General features: G+C 51.7%; 1 protein-coding gene across 1 annotated transcript; it reads left to right on the top strand.

Annotated features, from left to right (window-relative positions):
- The first annotated feature begins 11,036 nt into the window (after nucleotides 1–11,036).
- LOC116967583 (tubulin alpha-1C chain-like) lies at nucleotides 11,037–17,949 on the top strand. The gene is made up of 5 exons (XM_033014197.1): nucleotides 11,037–11,165; nucleotides 15,148–15,370; nucleotides 15,500–15,648; nucleotides 15,902–16,582; nucleotides 17,653–17,949. The coding sequence occupies exons 1-5, from the start codon at nucleotides 11,037–11,039 to the stop codon at nucleotides 17,947–17,949; spliced, it is 1,479 nt and encodes a 492-aa protein (XP_032870088.1).
- The last annotated feature ends 991 nt before the right edge of the window (nucleotides 17,950–18,940 follow it).

The following is an 18,940-nucleotide window of genomic DNA, read 5'->3' as shown; positions in this document are numbered from 1 at the left end:
TTCCTCATCTCGGTCCTAAAAGATTTCCCCCTTATCCTGAAACTGTGATACCTTGTTCTGGACTTCCCCAACATCGGGAACAATCTTCCTGCATCTAGCCTGTCGAACCCCTTAAGAATGTTGTAAGTCCCTATAAGATCCCCCCTCAATCTTCTAAATTCTAGCGAGTACAAACCGAGTCTATCCAGCCTTTCTTCATATGAAAGTCATGACATCCCAGGAATCACTGGTGAACCTACTCTGTACTCCCTCTATGGCAAGAATGTCTTTCCTCAGATTAGGAGACCAAAACTGGACGCAATACTCCAGGTGTGGTCTCACCAACTGCAGTAGAACCTCCCTGCTCCTATATAGAACATCCCTGCGCCCTGCATGCCTACTTTTAATGACTGACGTACCATGACACCCAGGTCTCGTTGCATCTCCCCCTTTCCTAATCGGCCACCATTCAGATAATAGTCTAATTTCCTGTTTTTTGCCACCAAAGTGGATAACCTCACATGTATCCACATTATACTGCATATGCCATGCATTTTCCCACTCACCCAGCCTATCCAAGTCACCTTGCAGCCTCCTAGCATCCTCCACACATCTAACACTGCACCCCAGCTTCGTGTCATCCGCAAACTTGGAGATGTTGCATTCAATTCCCTCGTCCAAATCATTAATATATAGTGTAAATAGCTGGGATCCCAGCACTGAGCATTGCGGTACCCCACTAGTCACTGCCTGCCATTCTGAAAAGGACCCGTTTACTCTTACTCTTTGCTTCCTGTCTGCTAGCCAGTTCTCTATCCACTTCAATACTGAACCCCCAATACCGTGTGCTTTACGTTTGTATACTAATCTCTTATTTGGGACCTTGTCGAAAGCCTTCTGGAAGTCCAGATACACCACATCCACTGGTTCTCCCCTATCCACGCTACTAGTTACATCCTCGAAAAATTCTATAAGATTCGTCAGACATGATTTACCTTTTGTAAATCCATGCTGACTTTGTCCAATGATTTCACCACTTTCCAAATGTGCTGCTATCCCATCTTTAATAACTGATTCTAGCAGTTTCCCCACTACCGACGTTAGACTAACTGGTCTGTAATTCCCCGTTTTTTCTCTCCCTCCCTTTTTAAAAAGTGGGGTTACATTAGCTACCCTCCAATCCTCAGGAACTACTCCAGAATCTAAAGAGTTTTGAAAAATTATCACTAATGCATCCACTATTTCTGGGGCTACTTCCTTAAGTACTCTGGGATGCAGCCTATCTGGCCCTGGGGATTTATCGACCTTTAATCCATTCAATTTACCTAACACCACTTCCCGGTTAACCTGGATTTCACTCAGTTCCTCCATCTCATTTGACCCCCGGTTCCCTGCTATTTCAGGCAGATTATTTATGTCTTCTTTAGTGAAGACAGAACCAAAGTAGTTACTCGACTTGATCAGTCTGAAGAAGGGTTCCGGCCCGAAACGTCGCCTATTTCCTTCGCTCCATAGATGCTGCTGCACACGCTGATTTTCTCCAGCATTTTTGTGTACCAAAGTAGTTACTCAATTGGTCCGGCATATCCGTGTTCCCCATGATCAAATCACCTGTTTCTGACTGCAAGGGACCTCCATTTGTTTTAACTAATATTTTGCTGGACTCCCAGTCCTCTGGTAGGCTGCTTTTTCTGGCATATTTGTACGCTTCATCTTTTGTTTTGATACTATCCCTGATTTCCCTTGTTACCCACGGATGCACTACCTTCCATGATTTATTTTTTTGCCAAACTGGGATGAACAATTGTTGTAGTTCATCCATGCAGTCTTTAAATGCCTTCCATTGCATATCCACCGTCAACCCATTGAGAATCAATTGCCAGTCTATCTTGGCCAATTCACGTCTCAAACCCTCAAAGTTAGGACCCTTGTTTCTGAATTAACAATGTCACTCTCCATCCTAATGAAGAACTCAACCATATTATGGTCACTCTTGCCCAAGGGGCCACGCACAACAAGACTGTTAACTAACCCTTCCTCATTACTCAATACCCAGTCTAGAATAGCCTGCTCTCTCGTTGGTTCCTCTACATGTTGGTTTAGAAAGCTATCCCGCATACATTCCAAGAAATCCTCTTCCTCAGCACCCTTGCCAATTTGATTCACCCAACCTATATGTAGATTGAAGTCACCCATTATAACTGTTTTAACTTTGTTGCACGCATTTCTAATTTCCTGTTTGATGCCATCCCCAACTCTACTACTACTGTTAGGTGGCCTGTACACAACTCCCACTGGCGTTTTCTGCCCCTTAGTGTTTTGCAGCTCTACCCATATCGATTCCACATCCTCCAAGCTAATGTCCTTCCTTTCTATTGCGTTAATCTCCACTCTAACCAGCATCGCTACCCCACCTCATTTCCCTTTCTGTCTATCCCTCCTGAATATTGAATACCCCTGGATGTTCAGCTCCCAGCCTTGGTCACCCTGGAGCCATGTCTCCGTGATCCCAACTATATCATAGTCATTAATAGCTATCTGCACATTCAACTCATCCACCTTATTACGAATGCTCCTTTAATTGAGACACAAAGCCTTCAGGCTTGCTTTTACAACACTCTTACACCTTATACAATTATGTTGAAAAGTGGCCCTTTTTGATTTTTGCCCTGGATTTGTCTGCCTGCCACTTTAACTTGTCACCTTGCTACCTATTGCTTCTACCCTCATTTTACACCCCCCTGTCTCTACGCTCACACATTTAAGAAACCTTTTAACTCCATCCTCAACTATCACATTCGACACCCCACCCCCTTATTCAGTTTAAAACCACCCGTGTAGCAGTGGCAAACCTGCCTGCCAGAATGCTGGTCCCACACCTGTTAAGATGCAATCCGTCCCTTTTGTACAGTTCCACCTTACTCCAAAACAGATCCCAGTGATCTAAGAATCTAAATCCCTGCCCCTTGCACCAGTTCCTCAACCATACATTCAGGTCCCGTATCTCCCTGTTCCTGCTCTCGCCAGCACGATGAACTGGAAGCAAACCGGAGATAACAACCCTGGAGGTCCTGCTTTTCAGCATTTTCCTGAGCTCTCTAAAGTCACGCTGCAGAATATTCATCCCCTTCTTTCCGACATCGTTTGTGCCGACATGCACTACCACTTCCGGCTGTTCACATTTGCCCTTGAGGATTTTCTGCACTGTCCGTGACATCCTGGATCCTGGCACCAGGAAGGCAGCACACCATCCTCGCATCCCGTCTGTTGCCGCAGAAGCCCCTGTCCGTACCTCTCACAATGGAGTCTCCCACTACAACGGCGTTGCCTGACTTTGGCCTCTTTGGTTTTGGCTCAACAGCCCTATACGCATCGCAAGCTAGTCCGCCGCTCAGTGTAAAAACGTCTTCTGTCCCGACAGCTTCTAAGTGGGCGAACATGCTCACAAGAGGTACAACATCCGTAGTGGTATCTTTAGTATAGCTGCCCAAGCGAAATATGGGATGGTGTTCTTCCAATATGCGTTTGACAATGGAGGAGACCTGGGACAGGAAGGCCAATATGGGAATGGGACGGAGAACTAAAGTATTTAGCAACCGGGAGACCAGGTAGGGTCACATGGACTGAGTGAAGGTGTTCAGTGAAACGTTCGCCCAGTCTACGTTTGGTCTCGCCGATGTATAAGAGTTCACTTCTTGAACAACGAATATGGCAGATGAGCTTGAAGTAGGGCCAAATAAATCTCTACCAAACCAGAAAGGACTGTCGAGGTCCCTGGACCGAGTCGAAGGGGAAGATATAGGGAAATAGAAACATAGAAACATAGAAAATAGGTGCAGGAGTAGGCCATTCGGCCCTTCGAGCCTGCACCGCCATTCAATATGATCATGGCTGATCATCCAACTCAGTATCCTGTACCTGCCTTCTCTCCATATCCCCTGATCCCTTTAGCCACAAGGGCCACATCTAACTCCCTCTTAAATATAGCCAATGAACTGGCCTCAACTACCTTCTGTGGCAGAAAATTCCACAGATTCACCACTCTCTGTGTGAAAAAGGTTTTTCTCATCTCGGTCCTAAAAGATTTCCCCCTTATCCTTAATCTGTGTGACCCCTTGTCCTGGACTTCTCCAACATCGGGAACAATCTTCCTGCATCTAGCCTGTCCAACCCCTTAAGAATTTTGTAAGTTTCAAAAAATCCCCCCTCAATCTTCTAAATTCCAGCGAGTACAAGCCGAGTCTATCCAGTTTTTCTTCATATGAAAGTCCTGCCATCCCAGTAATCAATCTGATGAACCTTCTCTGTACTCCCCCTATGGCAAGAATGTATTTCCCAGATTTGGAGACCAAAACTGTACGCAATACTCCAGGTGTGATCTCACCAAGATCCTGTAGAACTGCAGTAGAACCTCCCTTCTCCTATATTTAAATCCTTTTGGTATGAATGCTAACATACCATTCGCTTTCTTCACTGCCTGCTGCACCTGCGTGCTTACTTTCAATGACTGGTGTACCATGACACCCAGTTCTCGTTGCATCTCCCCTTTTCCTAATCGGGACAGGTGTTGTATCTCATGCGGTTGTTGGGGAAGAACATGGGGAGGGGTTGGGTCGGAAGGGATGGATTAACCAGGGAGTTGAGGTCTCTGCGGAAAGTGGAAGAGGGTGGAGATAGGAAGTTGTGACTAGTGTTGGGTTGGCGAAAATGTCGGAGGATAATATGTTGTATGTGACGGCTGGTGGGGTGAAAGGTAAGAACTAGGGAGAATCTGCTCTCTGTTGCGACTAGGGGGAGGGGAAGCAAGAGCGGATCTGCGGGGGAACGAGGAGAAACGAGTGAGGGCCACATATATGATGGGAGAGGGGTACCCCGGTTCCCTAAAGAATGATCGCATCTCGAATGTCCTGGTATGGAACACTTCAGTGTGGGGCGCAGAATCGACGTAGACGGAGGAGTTTGGATTAGAGGATGGAGTATTTGCAGCAAGCAGTGTGGGAAGAGGTGTAGTGGAGATAGTTGTGGGAGTCAGTGCGTTGATAACAAACTGGGCGGGAGTAATTTGGGAGCAGCTGTTCTTGAATAAGTCCCTATCATAACTGTGCTAGTCGTTTACAGACCAGGTGATTGGAACTCATACCGGCGTGAAGCATATAGAGAATTGGCCTCCACTGCCTTCTGAGGCAGAGAATTCCACAAATTCACAATCCTCTGTGTGAAAAAGTTTTTCCTCGTCCCCTTTCGAAATGGCCTTACCCCTTATTCTTAAACTGTGGCCTCTGGTTCTGAAACGGGTATAGCTTGGACCCAATAGCAGCACAGAATCAGGCAGGTATAGTTGGTAATGAACTTTATTACGATACTGTAACACAGAGTAGTAACACAGGAATGGGTACACCGTACTCACACAGATGCTCAGGATTGAGCGAGGGCTCCGAAGAGGGGCAGGCAGGAGACGTAGTCGCGGTAGCGGAAGGTCCGGTAACCAGGAGATCTAATACACGATGCAAACAAACCAGCGAGGGACAGACGAAAGGAGAGTCGAAGCCAGGCAGGAAGTCGAGGAGCCGTTGCAGGGTTACACCAAACAGCCCAGGAGAGAGGCAGACAGAAACCAGGAGGTACGGGACGAAGGCCGTGGTCGGGGACAGAAGGCTGAGGTGATATCCGGGAAGATGACAGGACGGAATGGTCAGAGGGAGGCAGGTTCGAATCCGTGTAGGCAGTCGGGAAATCGCTGGAGAGTCTTGCATGAATGCTGAGAACAATCTGGCACTGTGTGAACGGTGAGGAGAGTCTATATACCGGTTAATTGGTGATCAGAGGAAACTGAGTGCAACAGGTGAGGAGAGTTGGGCTGATGAGAGGGGAGTGGCAGGCAGGCAGGTGAGGAGAAGGAGGACCGGTGGAAAAGTACTGGGAGGTTAAGTGGATGAGAATGAGGAGAGGGCAGTTTGTGACAGAATCCCCCCCCCCCCCCCCTCAAGGGACGGCTCCTGACGTCCCATAACAAAAACAGCAACAAAAAATAATAAAAAAAATAAACCCAATCCCACGCAGAGTTGGGTGGGAGGAGGGGGACCGGAGGAGCGCTAATATTCGTGCGAGACATCCATGTCCGCATCCTGCTCCATAGCATCAGAGGAAAGCTCCGTCTCGTCGTCACTGCGAGCCGCAGACGGAAGAGGAGACAGAATCTCAGGGGCGGCGACCCCTCTAGGAGTGGCGGACTTGGACGGCTGGTCGGGATGTCGCCGGTGAAACTCCCTGATGAGGGAGGCGTCCAGGATGTGTCGAGCAGGAACCCAGTACATCTCCTCTGGACCGTAACCCTCCCAATCGACCAGGTATTGGAGACCCCTCCCGCGACGGCGGGAGCGCAGGAGGCGGTGCACCGTAAAGGCGGGGCCTCCGTCGATGAGACGAGAAGGTGGAGGAGGAGGGACTGCGGGGACCAGGGAGCTCTCCCGGACTGGCTTTACTCTGCACACGTGGAACGTAGGATGGACCCGTGGAACGTAGGATGGACCCGCATGGAACAAGGCAACTTGAGCCGCACAGCCGCTGCGTTGATGACCTTCTGGATCTCAAAGGGACCGATGAACTTGGGTGCCAACTTCTTGGACTCCACCCTCAAGGGAAGGTCCCGGGTCGACAGCCACACCTTCTGGCCCGCGAGGTAGGTGGGGGCCTGGGTGCGGTGACGGTTGGCAGCCGTGGCGTAACGGTCCACGGAGCGGAGAAGAGCCGCCCTGGCTTGGGTCCACGTCCTGCGGCAGCGACGAATGAAGGCCTGGACGGACGGGCAGGAAACCTCTTTCTCCAGCGCCGGGAACAGTGGAGGCTGGAACCCGTAGGCACACTGGAAAGGGGAGAGCCCAGTGGCCGAGCTTGTCAGGGTGTTGTGGGCGTACTCCACCCACAACAACTGCTGGGACCAAGAGGAGGGATGCTTTAACACCATACACAGCAGCGCCGTCTCCATCTCCTGATTCTTCCTCTCAGTTTGGCCGTTGGACTGGGGTTGAAATCCGGACGTCAGACTCACGGTGGCCCCCACAAGCGTGCAGAACTCCCTCCAGAACACAGAGGCAAACTGTGGTCCCCGGTCGGAGACCACATCGACGGGGAGACCATGGAGCCTGAAGACGTGGAGTAACATGAGCTCGGCAGTTTCCTTGGCTGACGGAAGCTTGGACAGGGGCACCAAGTGAGCCATCTTGCTAAATCTATCGACCACGGTCAGGATGGTGGTGTGACCACTGGATGGGGGCAGGCCGGTAACGAAGTCCAGGGAGATGTGGGACCATGGTCGATGGGGTACAGGCAGTGGAAGCAGATGACCCGCAGGAGCTTGGTGTGAGACCTTGTGCTGGTTGCAAACGGGACAGGCGTTGACAAACTCCCGAGTGTCCCCCTCCAGCAATGCCCACCAGAACCTCCGTAGCACCATCTCCTTGGTCCGCTGAATGCCGGGATGACAGGCGAGTCGAGAGCTGTGAGCCCACTGAAGGACGTCGGACCGCAGGGCAGAAACCACAAACATGCGATCAGGAGGGCATGCGCTGGGTCCCGGCTGGTTCTCCAAGGCCGCCTTGACCTTCTCCTCCACTTCCCATGTGAGGGAGGCAACCCTGTGCGAGGACGGGAGGATGGTCTTGGGCCAGAAGCAGGCTCCTCCTTCGCCAAGAACTGCCGAGGGAGGGCATCGGGCTTCACGTTGCGGGACCCAGGTCGGTAGGAGAGGGAGAAGTTGAAGCGGGTGAGGAAGAGAGACCAGCGGGCCTGACGAGAGTTGAGCCTCTTGGCTGACTGGAGGTATTTAAGGTTCTTGTGGTCAGTCCAAACCAAGAAAGGCTGCTCGGTTCCCTCCAGCCAGTGACGCCATTCCTCCAACGCCAACTTAACCGCCAACAGTTCTCGGTTGCCAATGTCATCATTCCTCTCAGCAGGAGTCAGGCGTCGGGAGAAGAAAGCGCATGGATGGAGCTTCTGGTCCCCGGCAGCCCGCTGGGACAGAACAGCTCCCACCCCCACGTCGGAGGCGTCTACCTCCACCACGAACTGTCTCTCTGAGTCCGGAACTTGGAGGATGGGGGCCGATGTAAATCGTGTCTTGAGTGTCTGAAAAGCTTCGTCGGCCGCGGCAGACCACCGGAACGGAACCTTGGAGGAGGTGAGTGCCGTGAGGGGCGCGGCCACAGTACTGTAGCCACGGATTAACCGTCGGTAAAAATTGGCGAACCCCAGGAACCTTTGGAGCTGCTTGCGGGAGTCAGGAACAGGCCAGGTGGTGACAGCAGAGACCTTGGCGGGGTCCATCTTGATGTTCCCTTGGCCAACGATGTATCCTAGGAAGGAGACTGATGGCGAGTGAAACTCGCACTTCTCAGCTTTAACGAAGAGCGAGTTCTCCAGGAGCCGATGTAGAACTGCCTGGATGTGGTGTACGTGTTCCTCCTTGGTCCGTGAAAAGATGAGGATGTCATCAAGATAGACGAACACGTACTTGTTCAACATGTCTCTGAGAACGTCATTGACCAAAGCCTGGAAGACGGCCGGGGCGTTGGTGAGGCCAAAGGGCATCACCAGGTATTCATAATGTCCCGTGGGAGTGTTGAAGGCGGTCTTCCACTCATCTCCCTCTTTGATGCGGACCAAGTGGTAGGCGTTGCGTAGATCCAACTTCGAAAAGATGGTGGCCCCCTCCAGGAGCTCGAAAGCAGAGGAGATGAGTGGGAGAGGGTAGCGATTCTTCACCGTGATGCCGTTGAGCCCCCGGTAATCTATGCAGGGACGCAGAGATTTGTCCTTCTCCACGAAGAAGAACCCAGCCCCAGCAGGAGACGAGGAGGGACGGATGAGACCAGCAGCCAAGGAGTCATTTATGTATTTCTCCATGGCGCCTCTCTCAGGGGCAGACAGGGAGTAAAGGCGACCCCTAGGAGGAGCGGAACCAGGCAGGAGGTCTATGGCGCAGTCATAGGGCCGATGAGGAGGAAGGGAGGTGTCCCTAGACTTGCTAAAAACCTCCCCAAAGTCATGGTACTCGGCTGGGACCCCCGTCAGATCTGGAGCAGAACTGGAGCAGGTGACCGGTTGAGGAGCTGAGGCTTGCTTCAGGCACACTTGGTGGCAGGAAGGGCTCCAACCCAAGATGACCCCCGTCCTCCAGTCGATGTTGGGGTTGTGTCGCCGAAGCCAGGGGTAACCCAGGATGAGGGGAAGACGGGGAGACTGCAGGATGTGGAACTGGATGGTCTCATGGTGATTACCAGACAGGAGCATGCGCACTGGGACCGTCTGGTGAGAAACAGTCCCCAGGAGATGGCCGTCGAGGGCGTTGGCGGGAACAGGTTTAGGCAGGGTAACACAACTGATGCCTAGCTGGCGGGCTAGTTCCATGTCCATAAGATTAATGTCACAACCAGAGTCTATTAAGGGTCCACGAGGGTGTGAGAACCATCAGACAACAGCAGACGGGCATGACAAAGAGGGCGTCGGGCAGAGGAAAGTTCAGAGGTTCGACTCAACAGTAATTCCTCCGCTACTGGTGAGTCTGGCCTTTTACTGGACACTTGGAGATGTAATGACCCGCCAGGCCACAGTAGAGACAGAGGTTCCCCCGACACCGACGTTCCCGTTCCTCGGGGGTGAGACTGGTGCGACCCACCGGCATGGGTTCGGGTTGCCTCGACGGTTGCCCCGACGAGGGTAGTCCAGTCTCCGGAGGAAAACGAGCTTGGGTGGATAGCTGGCGGTCCGCCTGTCCCTGTCGCGTCTCCCGACGTCTCGCCAGGATGCGCCGGTCCAGACGGGTCGTTAGCTCGATAAGCCCATCCAGAGAAGAAGGAAGGTCGTGGGACACCAACTCATCCTTGATAAAGTCATTCAAGCCCAGCAAGAAAGCGTCACACTGGGCCGGGGCGTTCCAATCACTCTGACGGGCCCTGGTGCGAAAGTCGATGGCGAAGTCAGCGACGCTCTGGTTTCCCTGGCTCAACCCCAGCAGACCTCCCGCAGCGTCCGGACCCATCGAAACCTCACCGAACACCTTGCGAAGCTCCGCGGCGAAGGCCTGGAAAGAGGAGCAAGCCGGCATGCGTCGCTCCCATTCAGCCGTTCCCCACAGCCGAGCTCTGCCAGTCAGGTGATTAATGGTAAACGCCACTCTCGCCGCTTCCTGGGCGAAGGTGTAGGGCTGTAGGGCGAAGAGAATGGAACAGTGCGTGATGAATGGGTTGCAGCCCTCCGGGTCTCCAGCGTAGCGCTCCGGGGTTCCGCTGTCGGAGCCGGAGGCGAAGCATGGGGTGTAGCCTGGGCGAGGGTGGTCGTCAGCTGTTGGACCTGGGTGGCTAATGCAACCAATGCTTGCTCTTGGTTTGACACAGCCTGTCGAACCTCGGAGTTGGAGGCAGTGAGCATAGCTTCGTGCTGCAGGAGCGTGTGCTCAATCCTCTCGAAGCGGTTTGACGGAGACGTTGTGTGCGCCGAGTCCATTGTTGGCCAGATTGTACTGTAACGGGTATAGCTTGGACCCAATAGCAGCACAGAATCAGGCAGGTATAGTTGGTAATGAACGTTATTACGATACTGTAACACAGAGTAGTAACACAGGAATTGGTACACCGTACTCACACAGAGGCTCAGGATTGAGCGAGGGTTCCGAAGAGGGGCAGGCAGGAGACGTAGTCGCGGTAGCGGAAGGTCCGGTAACCAGGAGATCCAACACACGATGCAAACAAACCAGCGAGGGACAGACGAAAGCAGAGTCGAAGCCAGGCAGGAAGTCGAGGAGCCGTTGCAGGGATACACCAAACAGCCCAGGAGAGAGGCAGACAGAAACCAGGAGGTACGGGACGAAGGCCGTGGTCGGGGACAGAAGGCTGAGGTGATATCCGGGAAGACGACAGGACGGAATGGTCAGGGGCAGGCAGGTTCGAATCCGTACACAATACTCCAGATGTGTGGAAAATACATCTGTATGGAAAAAAACGTTGTTTGACAGCAACTGGGAGGGGGTGGTGATGGGCGGGTTGACAAACTAGAGAGGGGGAATGCCGGGGTTACAAACACAAGTTGGCCGTGCCGTTGTGTTAGGCTGCCCACCGTCTCCCGTCTGGCCGTCCGGAATCCTGGTGTCCGAACGCCAAACACTCCTGGACATCCGAGCCTCTGTCGTCGAGGTCTTCATCCGAGGTAGACAAAAATGCTGGAGAAACTCAGCGGGTGCAGCAGCATCTATGGGGCGAAGGAAATAGGCAATATTTCGGGCCGAAACCCTTCTTCATCCGAGGCCCCGGACAAAGCCCCGGGCAAAGTTACCTCAATCTGAGGAAGGACATTCTTGCAATAGAGAAGGTTCACCAGACTGATTCCTGGGATGGCAGGACTTTCATATGAAGAAAGACTGGATAGACTCGGCTTGTACTCGCTAGAATTTAGAAGATTGAGGGGGGATCTTATAGAAACTTACAAAATTCTTAAGGGGATGGACAGGCTAGATGCAGGAAGATTGTTCCCGATGTTGGGGAAGTCCAGATCAAGGGGCCACATACAGTTTAAGGATTAAGGGGAAGACTTTTAGGACCGAGTTGAGAAAAACATTTTTTTTTCACACACAGAGAGTGGTGAATCTGTGGAATTCTCTGCCACAGAATGTAGTTGAGGCAACAGTTCATTGGCTATATTTAAGAGGGAGTTAGATGTGGCCCTTGTGGCTAAAGGGATCAGGGGGTATGGAGAGAAGGCAGGTACAGGATACCGAGTTGGATGATCAGCCACGATCATATTGATGGCGGTGCAGGCTCGAAGGGCCGAATGGCCTACTCCTGCACCTATTTTCTATATTTCTATGTTTCTAAATGCCTGTATATCATATCCCTCAGAATATTCTCTAGTAACTTTCCAACTACAGATCTTAAGCTCACTGGCCAATAATTCCCAGCAGTTTCCCTGTAGCCCTTCTTGAAAGAAATACACAACATTGACCAACCTACAGTCTCCCAGCACCTGTCCTGAATATGAAGCCGACTCGAAAATCTCAACCAAAGCTCCCGCAATTTCCTCTCTGGTTTCCGTAAATGTGGTCGGAATAATATCTGACCAGGCCATGGAGATTTAACTCCCTTCATACACGATAGTACCTTCAGTGCCACTTCGACCGGAACACTGACTGCTCTCAAGATACTTCCATTGACTGCCCCTAGTTCCTCCGTTCTCCTGTCTTCCCCCCCGGTAAATACAGAGGAGAAATACTAATTCAGGTTCTTATCCGTCTCCCGTGGCTTCACATAGAGTTGACTGCTTTGATTCCTGAGGGGTACAAATCTCTCTCTCTCTCGTTACTCTTTCCCCCCTCATGTATTAGGCAGCAAATCCACCACTATGCCGCCGTGCCGACTATTTCAAAATGTTTTTCCTTGTAGAATCATAGTCATAGATTGATACAATGTGGAAACAGGTCCTTCTGCCCAACTTGCCAACATCGGCTACACTAGTCCCACCTGCCTGCGCTTGGTCCATATCCCTCTAAACCTGTCCTATCCGTGTCTCTTACCAACTGTTTTTCAAACTTTGGGATAGTCCCATCCTCCTCTGGCAGCTTGGTCCATACATCCACCACCCTTTGTGTGAAAAAGTTACTCCCCAGATTCCTATTAAATCTATCCCCTTCACCGTGAACCTATGTCCTCTTGTCTTCTATTCCCCTACTCTGGGCAAGAGATTGTGTGTATGAACCCCATCTATTCCTCTCATGATATTACACACCTCTATAAGATCACCCCTTATCATCCTGCGGTCCAAGTAATAGAGACCCAGCCTACTCAACCTCTCCATATAGATCAGACCTTCTAGTCCTGGCAGAATCCTCGTAAATCTACTCTGAACCCTTTCAAGCACGACAATATCTTCCCTATACACGGTGCCCAGAAGTACACACAATATTCTAAATGCGATCTCACCAACGTCTTATGCAACTGCAACATGACCTCCCAACTTCTATACTCAGTACTTGGACATATTACAAATGTGGCAGCGTCGGCGGCCGATATAGCCGCAGCATTGCACTCTGTCTGTGCCGCCAGGCTATATGACTGAAGCAGAGAAATGAAAAGGAGATGATGGTCACCATGCTGCATTGTGCTACAGGCCCAGAAATAGACCACGGGAATTAGAAGACCAAGCACTGCCCGTTTGTACCTTATCTCCAAAATCCTCAAACACAACTGCCCTGACAGACCCATTGTTCCTGCCTGCTCCTGTCCCACGGGAATGATTTCCACCTACCTCGAATCCATCCTAGCTTCCCTGGTCCAATCTCTCCCGACCTATGTCTAAAATACCTCACATACCCTCCGTCTCTTGAATGACCTTGAAACCTTGACTTCCGCTTTCGAAGCCCCCAATCCCACATCTTTACTATGGACGTTCAGCCACTGTACTCCTCCACCCCCCACCAGGAAGGCCTTAAAGTTCTCCGTTTCTCCCTCGACCGCAGAACCAACGAATTTATCTTTACTAACACTCGCTCCGTCTAGTGAAGCTGGTCCTCACACTCAAAAAAATCACCTTTGAGTCCTCCCACTTCCTCCAAGTCCAAGGCTGTATGTCCAGCGGCAAGTGATAGATTGGAATCTAGTAGATTATAGAAACATGGAAACATAGATAATAGGTGCAGGAGTAGGCCATTCGGCTCTTCGAGCCTTCACCGCCATTCAATATGATCTTGGTTGATCATCCAACTCAGTATCCTGTACCTGCCTTCTCTCCATACCCCCTGATCCCTTTAGCCACAAGGGCCACATCTAACTCCCTCTTAAATATAGCCAATGGACTGGCCTCAACTACCTTCTGTGGGAGAGAGTTCCAGAGATTCGCCACTCTCTGTGTAAAAAATGTTTTTCTCATCTCGGTGAGGATTTCCCCTTTATCCTTAAACTGTGACCCCTTTGTCCTGGACTTCCCCAACATCGGGAACAATCTTCCTGCATCTAGCCTGTCCAATCCCTTAAGAATTTTGTACGTTTCTATAAGATCCCCCTCAATATTCTAAATTCTAGGGAGTACAAGCCGAGTCTATCCAGTCTTTCTTCATATGAAAGTCCTGACATCCCAGGAATCAGTCTGGTGAACCTTCTCTTTACTCCCTCTAAGGCAAGAATGTCGTTCCTCAGATTTGGAGACCAAAACTGTACACAATACTACAGGTGTGGTCTCACCATGACACTGTACAACTGCAGTAGAACCTCCCTGCTCCTATACTCAAATCCTTTTGCTATGAATGCTAACATACCATTCGCTTTATTCACTGCCTGCTGCACCTGCATGCCTACTTTCAATGACTGGTGTACCATGACACCCAGGTCTCGTTGCATTATGGCACTGGGGAGCTGGTTCATGTACGAATGGTTTATTTCATTGGGTGAGGAAGTGTAATAGGTGGCGCTAGGTTTCACTTGGGGGCATTTGGTCAGACCGCTGTATTTCTAGCGGCAAGTGATGGATTGTAATCTGGCAGATGACAACGGGCAATGGATTGCGTCACTGAAGGTCCATCTTTCAACGTCACACACTGTGGATTATTCATCAATGAGCGCCTTGGAACCTTATGTGTTTGTTTCCTGTGGCAACCAAGGCCATTGTTCTCACTGACCAGTCAGCGCTCGTTCGGCCCAGCGCTAACGTTCTATCCCCGGGGGCCGTATAAATACCGGAGCGGCGCCGCATTGCGTCACTGTCTCTGGAAACACGCGAGCGGAGCAACATGGTGAGCGCGCGGGAGGATGCCCGTGAGACGCGCGTGTTCCACCCGAGCGAGGGATCCACGGGGGGGGGGGGGGGGGGAGATTCGTGGACTGGTGTTCGAGACTGGACACGGGGAAAGGGAGAGCGCACCCGGGGAATTGGGATCGTAGTGGCTGAATGGATACGCTGAGCGGGAATGAGGCGACGGTGGGAGGGAACGGCGCAGGGTACTCACGGGGCGGGGATTTGCGGGGAATTCGAGGGGTGCAAAAGGCGAATGCAGCGTGGTGTGTGCGCGAACTGTAGAGGTGGGTTGAACTGAGACGGTGCTCACATAGGGCGTGGGTCGGTGCGCGATCAATGCGCTTTGAACAAGTCTAAGTGGAGTCCATCTCACCGCCTGTTTCCCCTCGCCAACAGCGCGAGTGTATTTCAATCCACATCGGCCAGGCTGGCGTCCAGATTGGCAACGCTTGCTGGGAGTTGTATTGCCTGGAGCACGGGATCCAGCCGGATGGACAGATGCCCACCGACTCGACCATCGGAGGCGGCGACGATTCGTTCAACACCTTCTTTAGCGAGACGGGGGCGGGCAAGCACGTACCAAGGGCCGTGTTCATCGACCTGGAGCCCACGGTGATCGGTAAGGTGGGGGGGGGGGGGGGGTGCGGAGAATGTAGGGCGGTGTCTTTAATCCCTCCCGTGCGGGGATGGAGGAGTGTGTGCCGATGGTGAATTCACGCTTCTGTGCTCCCCTCCCCTCCCCCTGCAGACGAGGTGCGGACCGGCACCTACCGCCAGCTCTTCCACCCCGAGCAGCTCATCACCGGCAAGGAGGACGCGGCCAATAACTACGCCCGGGGCCACTGCTCCATCGGCAAGGAGATCGTGGACCTGGTCCTGGATCGCATCCGGAAGCTGGTAGGTTGCTGAGCGAATGCAAATTCTTGTACAACGCTCCCCGTGCGTGCAGCGCCAATGTATCCGGTTACACCGGTCCATTCCCGAGTACTGCGGCCACGATGCTCCCGGATTCCCATTGCTACCTCTCCCTTCATCACTGAGATACCCACCGCACTATCTCTCTCAGCGCCGGCTATAGAGACCAACATGACCCTATCGCGTCGCCCCTTCCCTATCAAGAATTGATGCTTTGCCCCTTCTCCGCCCTCAGGCCGATCTGTGCACCGGACTCCAGGGGTTCCTCATCTTCCACAGTTTCGGCGGCGGCACCGGCTCGGGCTTCACCTCCCTCCTCATGGAGAGACTCTCCGTGGACTACGGCAAGAAATCCAAGCTGGAGTTTTCCGTCTACCCGGCGCCGCAGATCTCCACCGCCGTGGTCGAGCCCTACAACGCGGTGCTGGTCACCCACTGCACCCTGGAGCACTCCGACTGCGCCTTCATGGTGGACAACGAGGCCATTTACGACGTGTGCCGGCGGAACCTGGACATCGAGCGCCCCACCTACACCAACCTCAACCGCCTGTTGGCGCAGATCGTGTCGTCCATCACCGCCTCGCTGCGCTTCGACGGCGCCCTCAACGTGGACCTGACTGAGTTCCAGACCAACCTGGTCCCCTACCCGCGCATCCACTTCCCGCTCGTCACCTACGCTCCCATTATTTCGGCCGAGAAGGCTTACCACGAGGAACTGTCCGTTCCACAACTGACCAACGCCTGCTTCGAGCCGGCCAACCAGATGGTGAAGTGCGACCCCCGCCAGGGCAAGTACATGTCGTGCTGCATGTTGTACCGCGGGGACGTGGTGCCCAAGGACGTCAACGCCTCCATCGCCACCATCAAGACCAAGCGCACCATCCAGTTCGTGGACTGGTGCCCGACCGGGTTCAAGGTGAGTGTGACCAATTCATAGAAACATAGAAACATAGAAAATAGTGCAGGAGGAGGCCATTCGGCACTTCGATCCAGCACCGCCATTCATTGTGATCATGGCTGATCGTCCCCTATCAATAACCCGTGCCTGCCTTCTCCCCATATCCCTTGACTCCACTCGCCCCTAGAGCTCTATCTAACTCTCTCATAAATCCATCCAGTGACTTGGCCTCCACTGCCCTCTGTGGCAGGGAATTCCTTAAATTCACAACTCTCTGGGTGAAAAAGTTTCTTCTCACCTCAGTCTTAAATTATCTCCCCTTTATTCAAAGACTGTGTGGCCCCTGGTTCTGGACTCGCCCAACATTGGGAACATTTTTCCTGCATCTAGCTTGACCAGTCCTTTTATAATTTTATATGTTTCTATTAGATCCGCCCCTCATCCTGCTAAACTCCAGTGAATACAAGCCTAGTATTTTCAATCTCTCCTCATATGACTGTCCCGCCATCCCAGGGATCAATCTCGTGAACCTACGCTGCACTGCCTCAATCACAAGGATGTCCTTCCTCAAATTAGGAGACCAAAACTGTACACAATACTCCAGATGTGGTCTCACCAGAGCCCAATACAACTGCAGAAGAACCTCTTTACTCCTATACTGAAATCCTCTTGTTATGAAGGCCAACATTCCATTAGCTTTCTTCACTGCATCTGAATGCATTCTGGAAGTTAGGTACATATAGTAAATCCCAAAACATGTGGATACGATTGGTTTTTGAGATTAAGGCCAGCCACAGGTAAATGAGACGAGCCCAACATGTCAACTCTTGGGGCATGGACAAGGTGGTTGGAAGGGCATGTTTCCCATCTGCACAGCTCCATACCCTCATGGCTCTAACACGCATATCGGAACTTGCGGCGTTGATGGCTATCCAGAGAATACTTACAGCCTGAGATTTATTTTAGGGAATCGTAAGGTTCTACTAAACGATGTTTGGTTAATATTTGGGCGCATATTAAAGTGATAATGGAACATGTTTTTTTTTGCAAGTAGAATTGATTATAAGATGTTTTTCTTCCGGCCATAGGTGGGCATCAACTACCAGCCCCCGACTGTGGTGCCGGGGGGCGACCTGGCCAAGGTACAACGTGCCCTCTGCATGCTGAGCAACACCACCGCCATCTCCATGGCCTGGTCCCGCCTCAACCTCAAGTTCGACAAGATGTACGCCAAGCGGGCCTTTGTCCACTGGTACGTGGGAGAGGGGCTGGAGGAAGGGGAGTTCCAGGACGCGCGGGAGGACATGGCGTCGCTGGAGAAGGACTACCAGGAGGTGGCCGTGGATTCCGCCGACATGGAGAGACGGGGTGAAGAGGAAGAATAAGATGAATTAATTAGGAAGTTGAAAGTTTAAGTTTTATTTAATAGACTATATTGAAAGATATAACACTGATAATAATAAATTATTTTAATGAACAATTGTTTTGTCGATATATTGCAGACGTCGGGTGAATGGAATATAATATTGTTGGGCAGAAACTGTGAGGGGGCGGGTTCGCAAAATAGAGAGAGAGGGAATGTCGGGGTGACTTGACTTTAGCGAAATCAATATTCATACCACTGTGCTGTAGTGGTATCTTTAGTATAGCTGCCCAAGCGAAATATGGGATGGTGTTCTTCCAATATGCGTTTAGCCCCTCTCTGACAATGGAGGAGACCTGGGACAGGAAGGTCAATATGGGAATGGGAAGGAGAACTAAAGTGTTTAGCAACCGGGAGACCAGGCAGGTTCACCTGGACTGAGTGAAGGTGTTCAGTGAAACGGTCGCCCAGTCTACGTTTGGCCTCGCCGATGTATAACAGTCCACATCTTGAACAACGAATATAGTAGATGAGCTTGAAGTAGGGCCAAATAAATCTCTACCAAACCAGAAAGGGCTGTCGAGGTCCCTGGACCGAGCCGAAGGTGAAGTTATAGGGAAATAGAAACATAGAAACATAGAAAATAGGTGCATGAGTAGGCCATTCGGCCCTTCGAGCCTGCACCGCCATTCAATATGATCATGGCTGACAAAAACTGTACGCAATACATCAGGTGTGGTCGCACAAAGACCCTGTACAACTGCAGTAGAACCTCCCTGCTCCTATACTCAAATCATTTTGCTATGAATGCCAACATACCATTCGATTTCTTCACTGCCTGCTGCACCGGCATGGCTACTTTCAATCCCGTCTCCAACGCACCCCCGCCTCGTGGAACCCCCCTCGTGGCCATCTTCCGGCTTTAGAACTCTTCATCCAAAACTGCCGTAGCGACATCAACCGCCTCAACTTCTCCACTCCCCTGTCTCACTCCAATCTCTCCCCCCATGAAC

Source organism: Amblyraja radiata, chromosome 40 (assembly GCF_010909765.2).
Source record: "Amblyraja radiata isolate CabotCenter1 chromosome 40, sAmbRad1.1.pri, whole genome shotgun sequence".
Taxonomy (NCBI): Eukaryota; Metazoa; Chordata; class Chondrichthyes; order Rajiformes; family Rajidae; genus Amblyraja; species Amblyraja radiata.
Note: the sequence above shows the minus strand (reverse complement) of the source record. Positions and strands in the feature narration are given on the sequence as shown.

Excerpts from the sequence above, each read along its gene's own strand:
- LOC116967583 (XM_033014197.1), top strand. The coding sequence starts at position 11,037 with ATGCCGGGGTTACAAACACAAGTTGGCCGTGCCGTTGTGTTAGGCTGC. Across the intron at positions 15,371-15,499 it reads CCTGGAGCCCACGGTGATCG|ACGAGGTGCGGACCGGCACC; the intron begins GTAAGGTGGGGG and ends CTCCCCCTGCAG. Across the intron at positions 16,583-17,652 it reads GGTGCCCGACCGGGTTCAAG|GTGGGCATCAACTACCAGCC; the intron begins GTGAGTGTGACC and ends TTCCGGCCATAG.